We start from the raw sequence: 22,296 nt of genomic DNA on the forward strand, positions 1-22,296 counted from the left end.
GACAAGGCAAAGATCTGCAAAATTTGCATAGAAAATAATTAAACGTCACATTGCGTTACCGCTACCAAACAGCTAACACAACATGTGAGAGTGTGTTGCTAGCAGTTGGTTTAAGGTTGACACATTTGTTGTAGCAAAATAAAGAGAAATTGTGAATGTAATGTTGAAAAAGAAGTCCTAAAATAACCTGTTCTTCTCTTACCTCCCGAATGAAGACACACTGGCGAGTTGTGCCTTAAACGATTCTTCTTCGATTTCCGTACAAATTGTATCGATTCTACTATTTGGACAACCTTATATGTGAAGCTGTATGCTTGGAACCTTCTTCCTTAAATAAGCGAACAAAGCAAAGGAGCGGACTCGACTGAATGGAACGCTTAGCCAATGCTTGCGAATTTGCTTGCAAGACGATTATTCAATGGGACCCACCTATAGGTGATTTCCACGGCCGAATCGAGTACCCGCGGCTCGCCCAAGACCTTCAACCATTTGCTTCAAACGTAACAATGTTGTAGCCACTGGGTGGCTTTGCGCGAACCACACGCCACTGCATCTGCATGACAACCTGCCACCAGGGTGACACCGGGATCAAAGCTGTCATCTCTGGCGCACAGCACGGCCGGCGGTAGCGGTTGCAGCGGCAAATTCAACTAACCCGATTCAAACATACCGATACACACTATTCGTCGCGATGTCTGCCAATTTCAGTTGGAGCCGCCGTTAGGCAGTTCAGCTGGCTAACGTTTTTCAATCGCGTAGAGAGCTAGAGCCCGGGAGTTTCCCTTGCGAAACGCCGCGCGAGGACCCGAGAATGAGCAAAAAGGAAGCTCATTAAAATAGTTTTTCATTTTAATAAACATAACCCCGCACACCGAACGCGACAAAGCGATTGGGTCCCGAAAGAAAGCGACACATTTTTGCGGTTGTTTCGCGGTTCCGCAAACCGGGAAACACTGGGGAAGGGGGAGGGTGCCGGCGAGCGATATCGAAACGGTCGAATGGGTCGATCAATTCTATTGAATTGGAGCACCTGTCGGAGAGGGCAGACATCGGGCGACATTTTCTAAGCGCGACTGCTTGCGGATACGATTTGGGCAGCCGAGGAGGATTGGGATGTACCGGCGAGGATCGTTTGCTTACAGGAGCTGTCACGTTGCTGTCAAACAGTTTGATCGATGGTGGTGTACCATTCGTTTGGAGCTAAAACTATTCCTCACATTCCCCGGACGAAATTAATTCGCCAGCGCTGTAGGCCACAGCCATCATTCTAAGGAGCGCTCGAAGAAAGTCTGTGCGAGAGTACTTGACTTTTACAGTTAGAACAGCCCGGGCTTAGCTAAATAATCCACAACCTAGACGGATTCGGTACGTTCCGATCAGTGCTAATCGATCGCTGCACAATGCCGTTGGAAACTATCCATTTTCCCTTCTAGGCTTTCCCTCTCATCCGTTTCCAAATGTTCGGCGCACGACAACGCGGCAGCGACGCGCATAAGACAGTGCGCAGGTCTTCGTCGACAATCGATCGCGTTGCTTGTTCTACACACTGCTGTAAAAGGAAACACTAGCATCACTTCTGTCGATCTGTGCATTCGATTTGCTCCGAGAAGGTAGCTTCCCAAACCTTGACAGCCATCCATCGTTGTAGCCATTTGGTGAACGTCATTCGCTGGCTGGCATTAAGTCATCAGCGCAGTAGCAGTTCCTCTGCACAACTCTGACATTGGCATACACGTTCGCTGTCAGTGGAAACTTTCCTCCCGTTCCTTCATATTACTTCTGTCCAACGGGTGCCCATGCCCATGGAAAAGTGTTTCCCCGACTTTGTCACTAAAGCTAAAATCCGAAGCCGCTGTTCGTCCACCAAGCTCTGCCGCCCACTTGGAGACACTTTTTTTGCGTACGTGAAGTACTGTGGTGGCCTCTTTTGTGTTTGGCTAATTGGCTCTGGAGATGTTTGCCTTAAGCGGCATCCTACCCGGGAGGGCTTTCACAAAATTGGATGCTTGCAGGACAAAACGGCACAACCATTGCTCCTGTAGTTATTATTGGACGTGCTCGAGAGACATATACCACCCGAGACTGGATGATTATTGCCCGGAAGGGCTGATTGTAGGGATGAAGCTATATTTGCGATTCCAGTCCGGAAGCATCTGGTGCATGGTGGCTTTAATGAGGTAGTTAAATTTAGGATTTGTTAGTCCAGTTCATACAGTGTGGGTGACTGAGTCTGTACTCTGGTGATACAAGAAACTGGATCGTGACAGTCACTAACATTAGTTCTAGTTAACGAGTCTTGGTTCGTCATTTCGATGATCAAGCTCAACTAAGCTCAACTTTTATGGCGAAGCAGCATCCCTTCTGGAGTTAAATGTTACTACGCAAATGCAGTTATTCGAGGGAATTTAAAACTTATAAATCATTTCACGTAAGTACTCGCTTGCAGCAATCACTACACAACACTTCGTCCAGCAACACTGCCCAGAACCCAGAACACCATTCCAGACAGTTTCAAAAAGCTCTTTCAAGTTGGCATACAGAAGCCCTTCAGCAAAGCAAAACATACATCATAACCGATAACAGATACAAGTGAGGAATATGAAACAGATTGAACACCACCAACGCATGCCATAAGATGAAAGAAGGTGCTCATAACGTTCCCCCACACGCTGTTGGGAAATAAAATTCCAGCACGGAAAAACCTGCCTGCTTTCAATCTCGAAATGACAATGCGTCCCAACTGCTCGCGGTACCGTATGAGCATCCAGCGCGCGTCTAGCTACTTCATTCCCCATTTTCCATTGCTCTTGGGTATACACAAAACCATCCCGATTCCAATGGGGCTCCCGTGCCATTGATGCATATCTGCTGGATGACCCATTTTTCCCGCTGCAAGTAAATTCCTTCCATCAGACATGTGAACGATTGCTCTAATTTGGTCGACGTGTGGTGGCCGGTACCGGGACGGGACTAGTGTTGGGCATTTTTATAGTCTTCTCCTACAATTTTCGCCTTTTCCAGTTCATATTGATGCCACAGAGCGGGAACCCCCGGAAGGTGGGTTCCCGGAGCGGGCAACAACTAGGGACAATCATCCCTACCAAGAGTTACTGGTAGGTTAGGATTGCAAACGTAGAAAAGCATCGAAGGGCCCGAAAAAAAAGTACAAACTCACTTCCGATTGGCCTGATTGAACTGGTTGAACTCAATCGGCTTGGTTGAAGTGTAGAATACGTCGGGTGGATGGATTGTGCCATGAGGGACAGGAGATGATCTCGATGATCGACAATGATTTTACGATTACCCATATTGGTCACAAAACTGCAATTCACCAAGAGCGTAGCGTTGGTCGCTTTACTTAGGACGACGTGTAGTATGTCCCCTCTCTGCGTCGGCGATGAGTCGGTCAAAATGGCGCTAGTGTTAGGTGCAATGGGACGTACGGCAGCCCAAAGGACGGCGGATGTTGGCAAACCTTCTGACCAAGATTCCAATCGAAGTAAGTCAATAATATCAAATTGAATATTTATTTACCATTCCAAGGCAGCACATTCCCGTTGCGCTTAGTGCTCTGAGTAGATGCAGATGGTCGACGTGAGTTGGTAGTAAGCCGATAACATCTTTGCTACTTCCTTCCGATAGCTTTCGACCAAATCTTTGCGCGTTTGTTCCGAGGACCATTCCAGACATTCGTCATTGAAATGATGGGGTCGTCATCACTGATGGTATAAGTGAATATATTGGAACCGTTTGACTTTTAAAGTATACCTCTTCAACAGACTTTCATTCCCATAGCGAATCGTAACCAGAAAATTGGCTGCTTATTTTCCATCCCAGCGATATGTAATTCCAGATTTTCGCGGTCACAGAGCAGGTTGTTAGGGAACTGTTTGTACAGTGAATTAATATGCATTTTCCTTCAACTGATAGGGCATCTTCTTTTCTCCGTATGATTTTCATCCCGCACTGCTCAATCCAAATATACCCTAAAAGGGAAATGTACTCGGTGGTTCGATTGGTGTACCCTGCATACTTCTTTTCGGTTTGTTTTCGGTTTTCATCCGCTTTAACAGAATCCAGACGCAAGCGATTGCAAAAAAAAAACCACGACGCGAAATGATAGAGTAAGACTGAGAAAGAAGCATATCCAAAACGCAAGAAAGAAATTGTTCATGAGAGGAGGTCAAAATTAACATAAAGTCACCTGTCAACGGTACGTGTTTTTTTTTGCCTTGCCCTTAGGATTGCCTTGAGATTCAGCAGTTCCTTCTCTGATGCACTTGTCTTCATTGACTTGCATTTTCTCTCTCTTTCACTTCGGTTTAGATTTGGAAGCCATTGGAAAATCGAGGATTGTGTGTGAAAAGCGAAAAAAAAGAGCCAACGCACTGAAGATGCGCTTAGATTGGAAAAAAAACAGGAGGCCTTCCTTGAGGTTTTCATCGTTTCTTTACGTTTAGGTTCGTTGTTCATCGCCATTGAAAAAGGGTCAGACGCTGCCAACGCTTCCACAGTCCCTCGACAATGCAAGCCGCTCGATGGCGAAGCTGCCGGAGTGAAGTGGCGAAGGTGCCCGGTTATTCTGTGTCAATGGTGGAAAATGGCGACATTTCTCATGGAATAATCGTCTGTCGAGTGAAGGAATATGAACAATTGATTATGCTTCCCGAGGGGAAAGAATGCGTGAGGGTGCCCAGTGCAACGAAACTTTTGACTGTCCACCAAGCTTACGAAGCAATACGTTGATGGATGACGCTTTGGCTGCGGCGGGAAGTCGTGGCCAGGCGGCCACGCGATAGGGCCACGATCGATGGGAGCTGTTGTTGTTGGGCAAAGATGCCGGGATGAAGATAGCACTGATTGGAATGTGGTCATTCTGAAACGACAGGCGACAGCATCTGCACACAGTGTGTTGACGATGCACGAACAAGTTCGCTGGCCGCTCTTCGCCCTACCGTCAGATGCAAGCTAACTGCTGACTGCATTCTCCCCGGGGGACTCCTGGGAAAAGTCAATCGATACATCAAACTAGCCAAACATGCGAAGAAAGTACACGATGGCACACGTAGAAAGTACAGCTGCCACTTGGATCACTCTGGTTATGTACTTGCATTATGGACATTAAACGGTTACTTTCCTTTCACGTTACCTTGAGCTTCCTGGCATCGATTTTCGTCAGTTTTTCAACGTCAGATTAAAATCGTTACCTGTTTCCCGGATGAAAACGCTAGCTCGCTAACTAAAGCGAATGTTGATAGATGTCATTCTTAACACTCACCACTTTCAAGACCTCAGGATATCAGATAGCTATGATGAATCGCTCGGGAATTGTACTGATTTCAATGCTTAAAAACCTTGCATCTAGTTGATAGTTTAGCATCCAAATGCTGGGTCTCTAAAACGCACCTTTAAAGGCAAGTACTACTTCACCAAGTGGTTAGAAGTTGGGTCTCTGTTACATTTCATTTTTAACTAGGCCAAATCGAGCAAGCCGCTTGTCAAGATTCACAGCAACAAAAGTGTTTGAATGCCGCTAAGATGCAACACTGCTAATTGAAACATACGCAGTCAGCCTCAAACGGCTGTCTAACAAACACTCCAAACCAGCACAAACTGTTTGCCAGAAGGTACAACGATGTAATGCACGCTCATAATCGCGTGTGAATTGGAACTTTAATGGTATATCGAGCAACGCCTCCACACTGCCAATGTACGGGCAACGGATTCAGGGGATTGTTATTAACATTGGCACCGGGATGATGGAGCCGGATGCTGCTGCTTAGTGTTAGCGTTCCAATTGTTGGGCCTTGGGTATGGTCCCCTTTCAAAGCGTTCGGAACGAGATGCTCCGAAACCGAGAACCAACATAAGTTACACAACGTCAATTAGATATTCATTCCCCATTTGTTAGGTCTACCATGTAGTGCCACTTGAACAGTTTCCGGTTTGCGGAGCGTTTGTAGAGCACGCATGTGAAGACCAAACCTTACACTTTGCAGCAGTGGAATATGTTTTAGTCATAATTTGCAAACTAGCATTCCAGAGCACAACCACTTCCAAGGAGGCACGAGTGGGTGGCGGTTATGGTAATACTTCTTCTTTTCGACCTTCAAACTGTGAGCATTGGGGTGTCTGGTAGAGGTGTGTGTTTTTTGCAGTGCTCCATTTTTAGTAATTATCACAAAACACGTCGATTGAGTATGCCTTTCTATCCACCACATGATCGTTCCGTTCCGTGCAGCAGAGTCTGTTATTAGATCACATTCCTCGATGCAATGTGCTAAGATTTACCTAATGGGACTCACAACCTATGCTCAATAAATCTTCCGACCTCAAACACCCGTAGTGAAAAGGTCCCGAAAATGGGTATGAAATCTCAGGGTTCCAGTAATTCCTGGGATAAAGCCACAACCTCACTGCTACTAGCATATTTCTTGTAAGCAGCCACTCACGGACCTTGAATACTTGATGGAGAGGTCACGTAGGAATTTGGTCTGGTCGATCCATAAGGATTTTATGATCGAATTGAACTTGAGAGTTTTTCAATCGACGAACAAGAAGCTTGAAATGAGCATCAAAGCTTTACGGTTCTATTTTTGTCTGTGTATCAGCAACGGACATAAACCAGGGTGAACAGAGGTACTACCACCCGCAGGTCACACACATCTACGAAAGAAATCAACATCGTGTTGCTGCTGATCGGTTTTCTTTCACCATACACCGACGACACTAATGTCGGTCAACCGTCGAGAAGGTGACCTGAAAAAAAAGCCGCTTCATTACACCTGGCACAAACCGATCTGCTCGTCAATAAAATCGTCGTGCTGTACCGTTTGTTCATACCAGAGCGAAGATCAAAGGCGACTGATGTGGTCCGAAACCTTGGCTTTGCCTGGTGGGTCTCCAACCGGGACGCTGAATATCGGCCAGTTCTAGGCGTGGACTTGCTCAAAAAGGGAAATCTTCGCAACGTTTTCCGTTATCGTCCTGAGGATGAGCTACTCCATTAGGACGGCTGAGAGTACTCGACCAATCAAGATCACCCGTAAATCATTTCGTTTATACTTTGTGCGCTTTTCGTCGCCAAAACGACCGAAGGGTACAATTTCGTTCAAGTTTTCACTGCCTTGACTGTCACTTCGGTACGGCCACTCGGAACGTTTATCAAGATTTGCGGAAAACGAAGAGAGCTCGTCAAATTGGACACCCTTTGCGCGATACAAGCGACCTTCACGGCACGGCTGGACGGGACATTAATCATCGTCACCATAATTTTTCGCCTTGCAACTTGTAAACAGTTCCCAAACCTGGGTGAAATTGAGGGCCCCTAAACATTTCCCTTAATCCATTCCCGCGACAGGTGAATTTTTATTCATCGTTTTAAATCACGAAACCTGGTTTCGGGGAGGGCAAGCGTATTTAGGTTACTTTGTAAGCTTTCCGTTGTACGGTTTATCTACACAGTGTTTCGATCGTGCATTGTGTGGGACGACATCGACGGGCACAAGTTTCATCTGCATGGGATCGCTGGAGATGCTCATGTTTTCCCTGTGCATACGGTATCTTTTTTTGCTGCTGCGTGGGCACGATGGAATCATCTGCGCCATGTCGCACCGGGACCTTCGATGACCCGACAATGAGCGATTGCTATGTGTGTGTTTGCTAATGCGACGACCTGGAAGCGACGCCAGTGTCTACCGGATCGGCTGCTCCACTTACGAACCCGTGACGGTTGGTCGTCATTACGGGAGTCTTTCGCGATGGAACTGCGACCTCCGGCGTTGGCAACTACAGGCAAACGCTTTGGACCGGAGACCAACCGTATGGGATATCTGCATGTACTCGATTCTATTTTCCCCTCACCGAACCACATCGCTTGGTGTGCAAGCCCTCTACAAATAGCGCTCACGGACCCTGGCGTGGATTCTGCCATTTTCGGGGAGTTACGTATAATTTGTGGTATTTTTTTTTCGGACAATTGTAACCTGCAATAATATCTCACCTCCAATATTCCCCGCCGTCTTTGCTACGCGAGGCAAAGTTTATATCGCCGAGGTTACGTCCTATGGTTCAGGTACGGCGATGCGCCTACCAAGTTGTTGCCTAAATGGGCCAACCTCGCTCGGATGTATATGATTAAGCGATAGCGATCTTCGGCCTCGATCTGTCGTTTGGAGAATTCGTTCGCGTGAAGACACTCACACTTGATCGCGTGGTCGATAGAAGCAGTAGCTTCTAGTTGAATGCTATCCGTGGATAGGGTAAGGAAATGGGGTGGCGATTAGTGTGTTTCGTGTTTCAAACACCTTCTATTTTGCCACCCTCGTACCTTCCAATGTTTCGTTTCACGGTTTTTATCCGTAGGTTCCCGTACTCTTCGAAAGGGAAGATCTTAACCAATTGAAGCTTCGACCTGTTGCAAAATTCCTTCTCCTACACGGTAGACGAAGCGGGGTGTGACTGTATGCGCGCCTCTGACGCAGGATCTGCGGTAGGCGCTGTGAGTGTTGAAGATGAATTCGTGTACCGAGTCGAACGGTTTTGCATACCAGAGGAAAGCCAAAGAGCGTAATTAGAGGTGGAAGAATTCTTCCGATGCTGATGAATTTACGGTGATAAGAATAGCGCCAGTCGGAAATGAGGGCCTTGAGTGGTGGGTACAGGTAAGTAAGACACGCGGCCGTCTGTGATTGTCTGAACGTTTGCCGGAACGTTCGACGGTGATGGTGGGTGCTCTTGAAACTCAAGGCGCCGTAATTTAGGCACGATCGAACACTGCTGCTGATGATGATGATGATGATGATGATGATCATGAATTCGAATGGAATGACGAAGATGACGATGATACTGCTGATGCTGAACTATCCAATTATAAGCCCTTTTCATAGAGACCCTAATCAAGGCAAAAAAACGTCCGTTCTCGGGAACTCGGAATGCTTTGGCTCCGAAATCGTGGCGTATAGGTGAAAAGGGAAATCAAAGAAAGGAAGACAACATACAAGCGGCAAAGAACGAACGTTGGCCGGTAAGATGCAGGCTGGGAAAATAAAGCCAACTCAGAACGAAAATAAAACAACGGAAATCATGTGATCGATAATTGGTCAACAATTTTATGTCGCTCAGAATTGCGCGACCAGACTATTTATGGACGCACACATAACTGTGCTTGAAGAAGGGTAAAGGGAAAAGTAGAAAGAGGAAGGAAGACACAATCTTCTCGTTGCTGATGGTTCCAACAGTGGTCGAAATAATGCACGGTGACACACCGCACAGCCGCTCACGGTCGCCGACTGCGAAAGGGGGTTCCGGAACGAGGGTTGCCCTTTTTCGGTAAAGGTTTCCCAAGCCGGCAGCACAATTTGAATGTGAACTCGAAAGACAAAACGGAACAAATCGAACGGCAGATAACTAGCATCAGATGGTGAATTTAGAGCTGCAGTCGAGGCGCATTACACGAGGCAAAAGACGTCGCGCGCATCCGCAAGCAATCTATAAGCAATTAATTAAACGAAATTATCCTATCCGAGCGGTACGTATAAGGGAAAAAATAGTTCACGATGGTATGGCAGAACGCAGGTTAAACAGCGTGGGAAGTGGTCAGTACCTTTTTTGCTGTTTCGCCCTTTGCCGTTGGCCAATTGGTTGGTGGGTAAAAGGAAAATGGGTGAAGCGAAAACTCTAAACCCACCCACGAAAAGGGCGATAGAATCAGCCTCGGACGGAATATTTAGGGTTCGCGCAATTGCAATTAGGGAAACAATGGCTAATAAACGTATATAATTAGTGCACTTTCGCGCAACACTATCGGACGATGCTGCACAAACTTAGCAGTTGAGAAGATAAATGGATAAACTAACACACGTACACACACACACTTGTGCACGAAGAAGAATTTTATTGAAAAATGGAAGCAAGCAAGCTGAATCCCTTAAAAGGGATTGGTACCAACAGCGACTGTAAGCGGATCCACGGCTGAACTGATTGAAAAGCGGACCCGGGATAAGCAGAACACATTCCAGAACGTTCTTATGTCATTCAGGCTTACAACGCTGTGACATCCGTCCCTAGCAACTTATAGCTTCTAATTAACGGTAATCTAATGCCCCTCGAGCAAGACCCAGCGCGACTCATTTGGGTAGCGCCTATAGTTTACGTAACATTAGTTACACTCTCCAATGTTTCGTAACACTGTGCCCTGATTGGACTCGGGGACCTTCGTTTCGCTGCATTTTCAAGAGCTACTGAAGGTGCACGTTGTGCTACAGAGGATTGCTTGGGAGATGATTATTATTTTTTGATTTTTCTTTTTAATTTATGGATCTCATTTCCGTGATCTATCACCTGTGCTGCTCTACATGGCCAGAACGAATATAACGGTTGCGTTAGAACTCGGTAAACATCAAACAGAAGACGGCTGGATGGAGATGATGCAACGCAACAATGTCCCTTGTCATTTGCCGTGACATCCGAACCTGATTTTAAGAAGATATGAAGAAAAAAAAGTGAAAACCTCCACATAACCGCCTGCCTGAGTGATTAACTTTTCATAAAACCGGTGCAACTGCGCAAAACTCGCGAGCGAGCTAGAGGGATAAATAATCAACTACCGATTGAAATGGTTTCGAGCTGTGCCGTTGCTAATGGAGTGGCGTTCGGGGTTCGGATAAGACGCATTTCAACAGGACAGGGGTCGGCACTCTTTACGCACACAAGGTCAGAAAGTAAAAATTGGCGTGAAACTGCGAGTCATATACTTCAAACTACTTTCGAAAAGTAGGAATAAATTAGGTTATGTCTTACACCTGAGGTTAACAAACAAAACGCCAGAAACAATTCTTGCCAGGAAACGAAATATTGTATTTATTTATTTATTGTTGGATTTTTTATAAGATTCCCAACGAACTATCAATTAGAAGGCAAATAGGTCAACAGGTGAGAAAAGAACAAGAAAGAAGCATTAGAAAAGGGCAGGACGAGCCTGCCCTGGGTTCAGTTAGGGAGCGATCGATCAGTCGCGAATCAAAGAGCAACAAAGTACATCGATTAGAAACGAAAACGAGCGGGTGCTAAGAGTGGATTTTCTGTTTCTTCTACCACGGGTTTACTAATAAACTAAAGAATATAGAAAAAAACAAAAGAAGCCGCACCTCGTTTCTTACATTCATTTTAGTATAACAGCTCTACGCCGTACCCGTCGCAGCTATAAATTATAATTAACAGACTGACTGCAGAATGTTTGTTAATATTGAGTTATTACTTGGCAACCGTGATCAAACGTTAGAGTAAAATATTTTGTCTTTCTGCCATCACAATTCGTCACGCGTAATATCGAATTCTCGATTTAGAGAGCTTTTTTCAAGGGTTCAAAAATGTGATGTCGTGATAAAACGATTTTATGTTCGACATGAGTTTCAAACGCATATTTTCACGGGCCGTACTTTGCCGACCCCTGCAATAGCACATCGCGGCAATCGTTTTCCCTCATGTGTCATATCCATATTGTTCATTTGGATTCAAACGATCGTTATGGATCCTTCATCAACCGGGAAACAAACACACACAGGCACTCCACACAACCACTCCACTTGATACAGTAATCCCTTAACGCGACCCACTGCTCGGTAAGAAAATCATCAAACCACTTAATAAACCTACTAATTTACAAACCACTTCACCGAGAAACGAGTATCCGTGCGGCGTCGTACAAAAGCGCACGAAATAGCAACGTCATAAATCGCACGATCGAACGAGCGTTTGGAGATGCCTCCCTGTTTTCGCTCTAAGTAGGTTTGGCCGGTTTGGAAAATGGGGTGATCCTTTCCTGATCAGACCAAACATGGGCCTTTTGTTGGCAGCGGGTGTCCGAAACTGCGGAACAAACAACAACATAAAATCCGCACCAACCAACCCCCAGAAGGCATCTGCTGCTAACGTTCGCAACTGCCGCCTAATAAAAATGCGTTCGTACAAACGGCTAGTACAACAAATAGGCACAATCAAACCGGAAAAACGTTCCACTCACCCGGTGCTACAACCAAAACGAACGGCCCGGATGGAGTGGGAGTGCGAGGTGCGAAGTAATCCGTACCACACCGAAAAACCTGCTTTTCCGAATGTGCAGAAAGCAGCGTTTCGAGGCGTAGGACAACGTTCGCATACGGCACGGTAACGATCGATCGATTAAAACCAGGGTACTGTTAAGTAGCATAAATTCCAATCAGATCCACACAACGTGCCAGAGTTCGGGGTGGACCAGCAGCACCCGTTCGCCTAATAAACCGAATCCTAACATTCGCATTCCTTTGGCTTTGGTGGCTAACTGTGGTCCTTTGGCAGGGTGCTCCAATTACACACAGCAGCACACTGGGCTGGGCAGTGACTCCCCCGGGCGCGGAACAACATTCAAATTTGTGGGGCGTATCGAATTGTTCTAGTCGCGACTATCTGTCGATAGAAAATTAACAGTAGTTGGGCATTGTCGTAAATTTCATCCAACAGTCCGGCGACAACTTGCGAAGTAGCGTGTAATTTAATACTTCTTAACCAACACTTCTCGAGCGCTGTTGCGAGTAAGTTACCGGTTTGCGGGAAGCGGTTACAAATAAACAACACTTATACTGTTACGGTAGAGGAAAGTTGTGCAGTTGTTTGCGCTTTTTGCTTCAACTCATCATCCCAAACGGCTTTTGGTGCGCGTTAGCTAAACTCTCCGAAAGCGAAAGTCAGGTCTATTGCAGACCGTTAGGAGGGCAAATAATTGGACGCAGGGAAGAGTGCGGGGCGCAAGTTTTTTTTTTTTTTTTGGGGGAGAGGAAAAGATTGTTGTTCTGATTTTTTTTAATACCAAGTCTCGCATAAAACTTTGGTGAGATAGTACAAAAAATGGCGCATCAATCAGCCAGTGTACACATGCACAATGGACCACAATTACCATCAAACAACGATGCGCTTTGTTGGGTAAAGGCGAAGGAGTGGTAGTATGGTGTCGGGTGTCGGACAAAAAGCTATCCAACGCTCTTCCGGATTCAACTGACCGCTGCACTCACCCTCCCTCACCCCTTACAGCATCGGATCGTGCGTCAGGGGCAGGAAACAATGAATGAATGATCTTATGTGCGGGAGCATTTTGGATAGGGTTGTGCTATTATTTCCTTTTTTTTTCGTCTGTTAGTTGTTTCGAGGTAGGTTAAATTTTTTGTTTCACCTTCCTCAGCTGGCGCTAGTTGGCTTGCTGTGAAGTTCTGCTTATTGTTTGTTGTTTGCCGGTGGCGGTGCACGCATTTCACTTTTCACCGTTGATTGGCAGTATGAATGATGATCGTGATGATGGGCGAATGTGGCGGTTCTCGCCTGCCTTGAAGATGACCGCGAAAGATCCATTTTATCGCACACCGAATCGAGCGGAGCGCGCGCGAAAGATCGCACGCCACATTCCCGACAGCGCATGGGACGCAATTGAATGCCGATCGGGTTGGAAAAGGTTGCGGGGGTGTGAGTGTGCGTGTTGGCGATTCAAGCGATCCGAAAATGATTTTATTTAATTCGATAATGATATTTATCAAGTGCCCGATCGTGGTGAAACTGTGCCGGTACCGGAACCGAAACGCTAGGGAAAGCCAGCCACTCCGCCCGATGGCTTCTCGCTACAGTTTCAAATTCTTGCTGGAACCACCACCCTCTGTAGCCGACCGCCAACCATCGAAATATCGGAAGTGGTTACAATCGTGACTGTTTAGGGCAGGGCAAAGTAAAGCAGACACACAAATAGTGCAACCACCGTGGCGTTTGAACTCGCGGGAGGACTGGGTCAGCCTGGGTATTGGAAGAAGATTAAATCAACACCGTGTTTAAGGACGCGCTGCGGGTGAAAGTGCTGTACTGGTTGGCGTGTTTGGGGCCTCTAGTGCTGGCTTGTGGCATGGTATTAGTTGTTTCTTCAATTCAAATCCGTTTTTGACTACAATCGACATTCACCATGTAATCAGCTCAGCGCAAGAGTGATTGATATGGAAGTTAGGGGCTAAATTGTGATCCAATAAATTCATAGCTTCACTGTCATTCGCTCACGGGTGCACGGGTGTGCACGGACAATCATCGTTAGATTATAACCTATCGGTAGCGCGCTGATGATAAGCTATCCGAAATTTGAGCCGCAACAAATGGTGTGTGCGTGACTTTGCTTTCCCATCCCGGCGACTGACCCGATGTCGGCAAACTTTGTTCGAAAAGGAGCAACAAACGCATTGAACGCACGATGCACTATCCTCACGCAGCCCGAGGACTCACCGTACAGTTTAGACTCGAACCAGACAAACGGCTTTTGTGCCGTTTGCCGTAGAAAGTGTTACTAGCTGTCATCGCATTTCCACGCGAACGATAGATCGGTTTGTTTTGCGTCAAACTTGAAGGGTTCTTATTTCCATCGATGATGTCTCTATTATTAAGGTGTTGATCTAACAGGACTGGACAATTTCAAACAGTTTGGGCATGTTGTGGGGAGAAAAAACTCTCGAAATATAATTTCGGGCTGATGATAAAGATGTCACGATCATGACACAAATATTGATGGTCGAAGTCGGTAATAAGATGCATGACAAAGGGCAACTTTCATTTGAAATTGGTTTGTATTTAATTTGTTTGAGCATGCTATGTGAATGCATGCCTTCCAGAAGAATGGTTAGGAGTAGGAACGTAAACTTACAAATATATGATGCACAAAGAATAAACTGAACTGGACAGTGGCATATTTTTAAGATATAAACTAAATTTATTTGTATCATAACATTGTATCTTCAAATGCCCGCTTTAAACTCGGGAATTAACATGAATGGCCAACACACCATCGTACGCATTGGCTGGCAGAACGATCTGGGCGCGTCCATCACCACCGACAGTGATAGAATTACCGGTACAAGCACCATTAACCAGATCGCCAGAAATCACATCACAGTACGTACCCGCCGGCAGACACGTCTGCAGGCTTTGGTTCAGATCAAACGACTCTAGATTGAAGGCGATGAAACCACGAGAGCCACGGCAGAACGCCATCTGATAGTTGCCATTGTCCCACCAGTCGTTAATCTGCGTGCCAGCGACAGCGTTACGGAAACCGATCATATTGTAAATCTGACGCCACCGGTGTTCGCACACCCAGCCCGTACCGCACGAGTTGTCCGGGTTGAACGTCGGCGACAGCAAATTACCATTGCCGTCCTGCGGTGGACCCTGCTCGGAGTCGCTGAACGAGAACGAGCTCATCACGCGCACTATACCGAACGGGTGGGCCAACATGAAGGCGGTGGCCATCTTGTAGTTGCGCGGTACCTTGTAGGTGAGAACGTCCGAGCCACCACCGCCGTGGCCGCGCTGGTTGTCATGGTTGTCAATGAAGACGAGTGCCAGATGCGACGGCAGGAAGCCCCAGCCGGTGCCCCAGTTTGTCAGGTGGCGGAAAGGATTGCGACCCCGGAAGACGCGCCCGATCTCGGCCGAATGGCGGAACTCGGTAATCGTACCCAGATGCGTATACTCGTCCCGTGTCACCGCTTCACCGCCCAGATCAATGACCTCCTGGGTGAGGAAGGGACGAGCGTTCGGGGGGAAACCGTGCGATGTTGGTAGATTGTTCATGCGGTTATAGATGATCTGCAGATCACCGGGCCACATGTGCTTAACGGCGTCCACCCGGAAGCCAGCCACACCAAGCCCGATCAGATGATTCATCAGCTCGACAATCTTATCGCGCACCCACGGGATACCCTGGTTCAGATCGGGCAAGCTAACCAGCTGGCAGTTGCGAACCATGATCGGATCGTTGTAGTTTGTTATGATACAGGGCGGATTAAAGTCCGTCACGCTGAATGGCACACCGGGGAAGGAGAAGTTTGGTCGGTTGGCTGTGCTGCCCCCCGTACCACCGCCGCCGACCAGATCAGCCATGTGGTTGATAACGAGATCGACGTAGATGCGCACACCGACATCATTGCAACGACGCACCATGCTCGCGAACTGAGCCTCCGTTCCGGACCGTGTCACCAGATTGTAGGACATCGGTTGGTACCGTTCCCACCACGGGCGGCGGAAGTTTCCCCCAATCACTGCGTTCTCCGTTGGTGGCGATACTTGCACTCCGGCATATCCACGCGGCGCTAGGAAGTTCTCACATTCGGCAGCTATATCGTCCCACTTCCACTCGAACAGATGCACAATTCCGCTACGGTCAGCCCATTGGTGGGTGTTGAACTGGGCCGTTGCTAGGGTGGCACACGCGGCTAGCAGCGCTACGGCAGCACGCATTGCTATAACTTTTTCCTTCTAACTACCCAACACTTGGACGGCTCAGTTTTGTTTACATTGGGCGACTAGTGCTGGCCATATAAATACTCCTGACACATTTGCCAAAGGAATTCCCACGAGGGCATATCTTTCCTGATAAGATATTGCAACGGATTAAAATCCGATTACCTGTTCGAGGTAATGTTCCGAATCTTCTAGCACAATTTCGGTAAATCAATGGATGGATTGTAATACTGCGATAACAATGGGTTTGGCGGATAGCTTCAAATGCACAAAAACTCATTCATCAATGAAAGATAACACCAGAAACGATAAGCAAATAGTACATGCTTTCCTCGCTTCGATAAACAAACTGCCACTGGCAGAATAACTCAAACTCTAAAATGTCGTTTAAAAGCATTATTTTAACAGTGAAAACATTCAGAAAGCGGTGAGGAAAATAATTTCCATTTAAACACTATAAATAAGTGTTTAGGATGCATCCTTATCTTTTTGACTTTAAGACCTACTAGGTCACACCGACCATCGAATGGCTTATTAGACTTGCCGATACCAAGCAGCTGGACAGTCAGTCTTCACTACAGGGGAACGGTCCGGATGGATTTTTTCCCCCGATCCTGTCGTGTGAAGATCGGCGTCGCTATCACGTCTACCACCGAACAGCTCCGAATGCATCCTGAGAGCATGATTTCGCGTGTTAACAATAAGACCAATTACATGCAGCAATTTCTTGACGCAACGCCATTCTTTATATCAAGAATAAATTTCCACAATGGAATAAAAACTCAAAAGGAAAGATACACAAAGAAAAGCGATCACAAAATCCAGACAACTCAATGCGATTCTCACAAGCAAAATTATCTTTTATCGTTTTAAGTTACAAAGATAAAAGCGTTATGCTGCTGCATGGAAACATAATCATAAATAACGATTTTTTGTATGCACCACATCGAAATTGCCTTCCTGCTTCTGGTATGGAGCATACATTCACACCAAACATCGAACCGAGAGAGTAAGTGGTTGATGTTTATCACCAACTGGAGAAGCAATAATTACACGTCGCGCAAAAGATTGGCAGAGCAGGGGCATTTTTAGATGATTGACACTTCGGCTGGCAAAAAGAGAAGCCAACGAAAAAAAAAACCCTAAGTAAAAAAAAGGTTCTTCATCGGTCAGCATGGGGTACGGATGTCAAGAGGGGGCGAAACTTTCCCCTACCAATTATGGTATTGTTGTTGCATTTTCCGAATCGCTTTCAAACCCACTCGCGCATTGTGCAAAAGAGCATTCAGAGAGAGAGAGAGAGAGAGAGAGAGAGAGAGAGAGAGGATCTTTTTTATGTTTTTTTTTTCTTTTCTTTTTTGGGGTGTTTCAGTCACACCAACCACCTCCTCGCTCATTTGAAGGCATGGCACCTCATGTCCGACGGGTGGGAACGCTCGATGAACAATTAAGGGTACGATCTTCGCGCGATACGTTGAACGCACAGCGTTGGGCGTCCAGGTCGAACCGTCCACACCGCTAATGGTTGATGTTGCGCCCTTGTATGTCTTCTGCATCGTGTACTGTTCGGTGCGGCTGCAGTCGAGCAACAGTGAGGTCAGTTTTAACCCAATTCACACGATTAATAGCCTGCCGGTTGATTAAATCTTTTTCGAACCCTTTCGGCAAGAAGGGACGTAAAAGTGAGCCTTCCTTCAATTTCTCACTTCCTCGAAAACGGCACCCGGCACAGTCAATTGGCTGCTCAATTTTCGCATCCCGGGCAAACGGTTCCCACTGCTGGTGGAGGGGGGAGTATTAGTTGCCAAGATCGATTTGACGTCACGCTTGCACAGTAGCAAGTTTACTACGCACGAACAAGTCTCCTGGAGCCGCACGAGTACTGTCGAGACAATGAGCCAACAACTTTTCATTCATCCACTGATGGTTTGAGTGTTGCTCTTGATCGATACCGATCTGTTTTACCGATATTATAAGATTCACCAACGCCTTCAAGCCAGCTCAGCAAAGACTTGGGGACTGTGGTGAGGTAGGAATAAAAAAAAATACCATCTTTAATAGGCCATCCTTTCTATTTGCTTTGGGATAAAACATCGTTCGCCGGGAGCAGGTACCGTAGGAGATTTGCCAAAGGATGGTGCACACTTCACAGAAGCGCCGTGATTTGCATTTGACATTTAAATTATACCCAAACCCTCCCGTTCTCGAGCTAGCTAGGTGGAAGAGGAATCGGTCAAAAATTCCGACCCCTTTCCCGAGTTTGGATTCGCCTTTGGATTGTTGGTCGATACATTTCCAAGCTCGTCCATGATATCTCCCGTTTGGCCTTTGCGGCTTTGTAGGGTTTGTATGTTGGAACCGTTTTTTCTCCTTCTGATTTCTTCGGGTTAAAGATCCGAAACACATTGTAAGACAGATGTTACACGCTAGACGGAAAGAGAACTGTTGGCATTAATTGTAAAACGGTATCATTCGCCAAACAACCAAACTGACGATTACTTTCGCTTTTCGAGACGAACGATGGTTTTGGGTTAGGAAACGAACGATACAAGAATTAGGTCAATGGAGGAAGATACGCATTTCAAATCGATTCTTTGACCTGATTTGGAACGCAGATGTTGAAAGAAGCACACTAATACAAAGAAGTATTTTTGCATTAGTTTTATTAAAATTTGTACTTTCATTCCTTCCAGTTCTTAAGTGGAGTGTAAACACATCAATCCTGCAGTCAATCCTTACAGTCGGGACTGAAAAAAGTAAAAGGGAAATAAATTTAATAAACCGTACAGGAGGAAACAATGTTTAACTAGCTAAAAAAAGGTGAAACAACAATACTTACATTAGCGTGAATGGCCAAAACACCATCATCGGAGTTGGCAGAAATGAAAATGTTTGCACGGCCATCGCCACCAACAGTGACGCTAGCGCCGGTGCAGCTGCTTCCAGACTTGCTACCCGAGATCACGTCGCAGTACGTGCCCGCCGGCAGGCAGGTCTGCAGGGTTTGGTTCAGATCATAGCCCTCCAGGTTGAAGGCGACGAAACCGCGTCCACCACGGCAGAAAGCGATCTGGTTGCCAGCGTTGTCCCACCAGTCGTTCAACGAGGTACCGGCAACGGTGTTGCGGAAGCCAACCATGTTGTAGATTTGGCGCCACCGGTGCTCACAGGCCCAGCCACCACCGCACGAGTCGTCGGCGTTGATGATTGGCGAGTTCAGGTTGCCATCACCGTCCTGCGGCGGTCCCTGGTCACCGTCGTCGAAGAAGAACGAGCTCATGATGCGCACGATACCGAACGGATGGGCCAACATGAAGGCGTTTGCCATCTTGTAGTTCTTCGGCACCTTGTGCGTGAGTACATCGGAACCGCCGGCACCATGGCCGCGCTGATTATCGTGATTGTCGACGAAGACGAGTGCCAGATGGGAAGGCAGGAAGCCCCACTCGGGACCCCAGTTTGAAAGCCAACGGAGCTGGTTGCGGCCACGGAAAGCACGTCCAATCTCAGCCGAGAAGCGGAACTCGGTAACCGTACCCAGGTGGGTGTATTCGTTCTTGCTGATGGCCTCACCGCCCAGATCAATGACCTCCTGCGTGATGAAGGGACGAGCGTTCGGTGGGAATCCTTGGTCGGTCGGCAAGTTGTTCATGCGTCCATAGATAGCCTGCAGATCTCCGGGCCACATGTGCTTGACGGCGTCCACACGGAAACCAGCAACACCGTAGTTGATCATCTTGTTCATCAGGTCCACAATCTTGTCACGCACCCAGCTGTTACCCTGGTTCAGATCGGGCAGTCCGACCAGCTGACAGTTACGGACCTGGATCGGATCGTTGTAGTTGGTGATGGCGCACACCGGGTTGAAGTCATTCGGGCCGTACGGCACAGCCGGGAACTGCATGGCGCCGGAGTTAGCGGAGGATCCACCGGTACCACCGTTGGTACTGATGGCTGCCATGTGGTTGATGACCAGATCGACGTAGATGCGCACACCCACCGCGTTACAGCGGCGAACCATGCTCGCGAACTCAGCCTCACTGCCCGAGCGGGTGTTCAGGTTGTAGGAGATTGGCTGGTAACGTTCCCACCAGGGACGGCGCGGACTCCAGACGACCGCGTTCTCCGTTGGTGGCGACACCTGCACACCGGCGTATCCTTTCGGTGCGAGGAAAGTTTCGCACTCCCGGGCAATATCGTTCCACTTCCATTCGAACAGATGTACGATGCCGCTACGATCGCCCCACTGGTGCGTATCGAACTGGCCACTCACTGCCACGGCCAAGGCCGCCAATAGCATGCACACGAAGGCGCGCATTTCTGGAGGAGTTGTTGTCACTGTTTGTTTTGCGAAAGGTATAAGCTGGTTGGAACCCAAGTCCAAACTGTAACGTTTGCTGGCAAACGGGACAGCTTTTATACAACGGCTAGAACCAGCTCACTGATAACGATACCTCCTGTATTGAGCGCCCGAGAGCAGTGCCGATTGCGTTCCGGTGGTTTCTTATCACCGCAAAACATAATATCAATCAACTCATCTACGCGATGTAAAACGGTGCCCGTTTCAGTGTGTCGAAGCGTAAGTTCCAGCGTAACAGCCGCTTTGGCCTTGCCTTTTCCCACACCAGCCATCCCTCCTTGCAACGTATTGCACGTATTGCACACGATTCATCCGGTAATATTGACAATCATATCAATATATGCGTCTTATCAACTGCTCTCTCATTAAGCAAGGAATTCTAGAACATCGGGTAAGGCGAGCGGGTAAGGCGTTGTCGTTGGAATCTCGGCCCTTAACTGATCGTGATTGGATTTAATGGCCGCCGTAGGAAGAAGCGACCGACGTGCCAAATAACCTTTGCACGATTACAGATACTTCACAGAGGTGTGGTGCAAACCCTTCCCAGTTCATTCGTCCTTTACGATAGATGCTATGTTTCGATAAGATAAAATAGGCGCTGTTAATTGCTACCGTACCCTACCGTGACACTGGTTTCGGTAATCAGGTTAGTAGCCCCAAAATTCCGAACCTAGTTATCGCTGGTTTGTTTTACAACGATCTTGATACGCGAAGCGATAAAAAGCAGCATAATACCACAAATGGAAGTGCGTCGCGTTGGTCCCCGTCCCGTGCCAATCCCAACAGGGGGTAACAGTTGGGGGCATACTACGACTGCTCCCTGCTTGTTATCGGAGATTAGGCAAAATTTTCGTCTGTATTAAGCACGCCATTCAGGAATGATCGATCACGTTCTCCGCAAGTGATTACGTTATCATTCTTGGATGATCCGTGGTATGTATCGTAAAATGTGAACCACATTTGATCCGGGCAAAGAATGTTCGCGGGTGGTTTAGGTCATTGTGACTCAATTCGCAAAGGGCAAATGAACTTCTAGAACGTTGCCCCATTTTGAAACTGCGATTGGTTGCAAGATAATTGCGAATGATGAATTACGATTGTTGTGCAATTGCAGCAGCGCATTTATACTAACAAGTTATGCAGTTTGATTGTTCATAAAAATAGGCAATAATGTTTTGTTGAAATGAAAAAAAAATCATGAAATGATTTGGTTAGCGTCACCTCCTTCTTGTTGAGTTTTTTGTTAAAAACTCTCAGCGATTAGAATTCGAAAACCCAATGAGTACAAGATTAGTTAGAACGTATGATAGTAATAAATCCATGCATTGTTTTTTCGTTATTTAAATGACAGAATAAGCAGCAATACGGCCAGGACGTTCCCTACGAGTAAAACAAAATTACGGAACGAGTTTGTTAGAGTTGCATGAAAAAATAAAATAAAATTTTGGACATTTCTTTTAAAATTTGCGAAATAGAAAGACGATGTAATAATGTTATTTGTAGCAGAGGACAATGTCTTAGTTTGGGGATATTTTCTAGATTTGAATGTATATTCGTTATGTAAAATATACTGTGATAATTTACAGATATTACTGAAATGGAAATCCGGACTCCGAGATTTGAAGAATTGCTTGACT

General features: G+C 46.8%; 2 protein-coding genes across 3 annotated transcripts in view; both read right to left on the minus strand.

Annotated features, from left to right (window-relative positions):
• LOC126557622 (autophagy-related protein 16-1) overlaps positions 1 to 22,296 on the minus strand; it is a 238,986-nt gene that overhangs the window by 17,807 nt on the left and 198,883 nt on the right. The gene's annotated exons all lie outside the window — the stretch shown is intronic.
• On the minus strand, positions 14,806 to 16,299 carry LOC126557845 (alpha-amylase 1-like). Its single transcript, XM_050213749.1, has one exon. The coding sequence runs from the start codon at positions 16,294 to 16,296 to the stop codon at positions 14,806 to 14,808; it is 1,491 nt and encodes a 496-aa protein (XP_050069706.1). The 5' UTR covers positions 16,297 to 16,299.

Source organism: Anopheles maculipalpis, chromosome 2RL (genome assembly GCF_943734695.1).
Source record: "Anopheles maculipalpis chromosome 2RL, idAnoMacuDA_375_x, whole genome shotgun sequence".
Taxonomy (NCBI): Eukaryota; Metazoa; Arthropoda; class Insecta; order Diptera; family Culicidae; genus Anopheles; species Anopheles maculipalpis.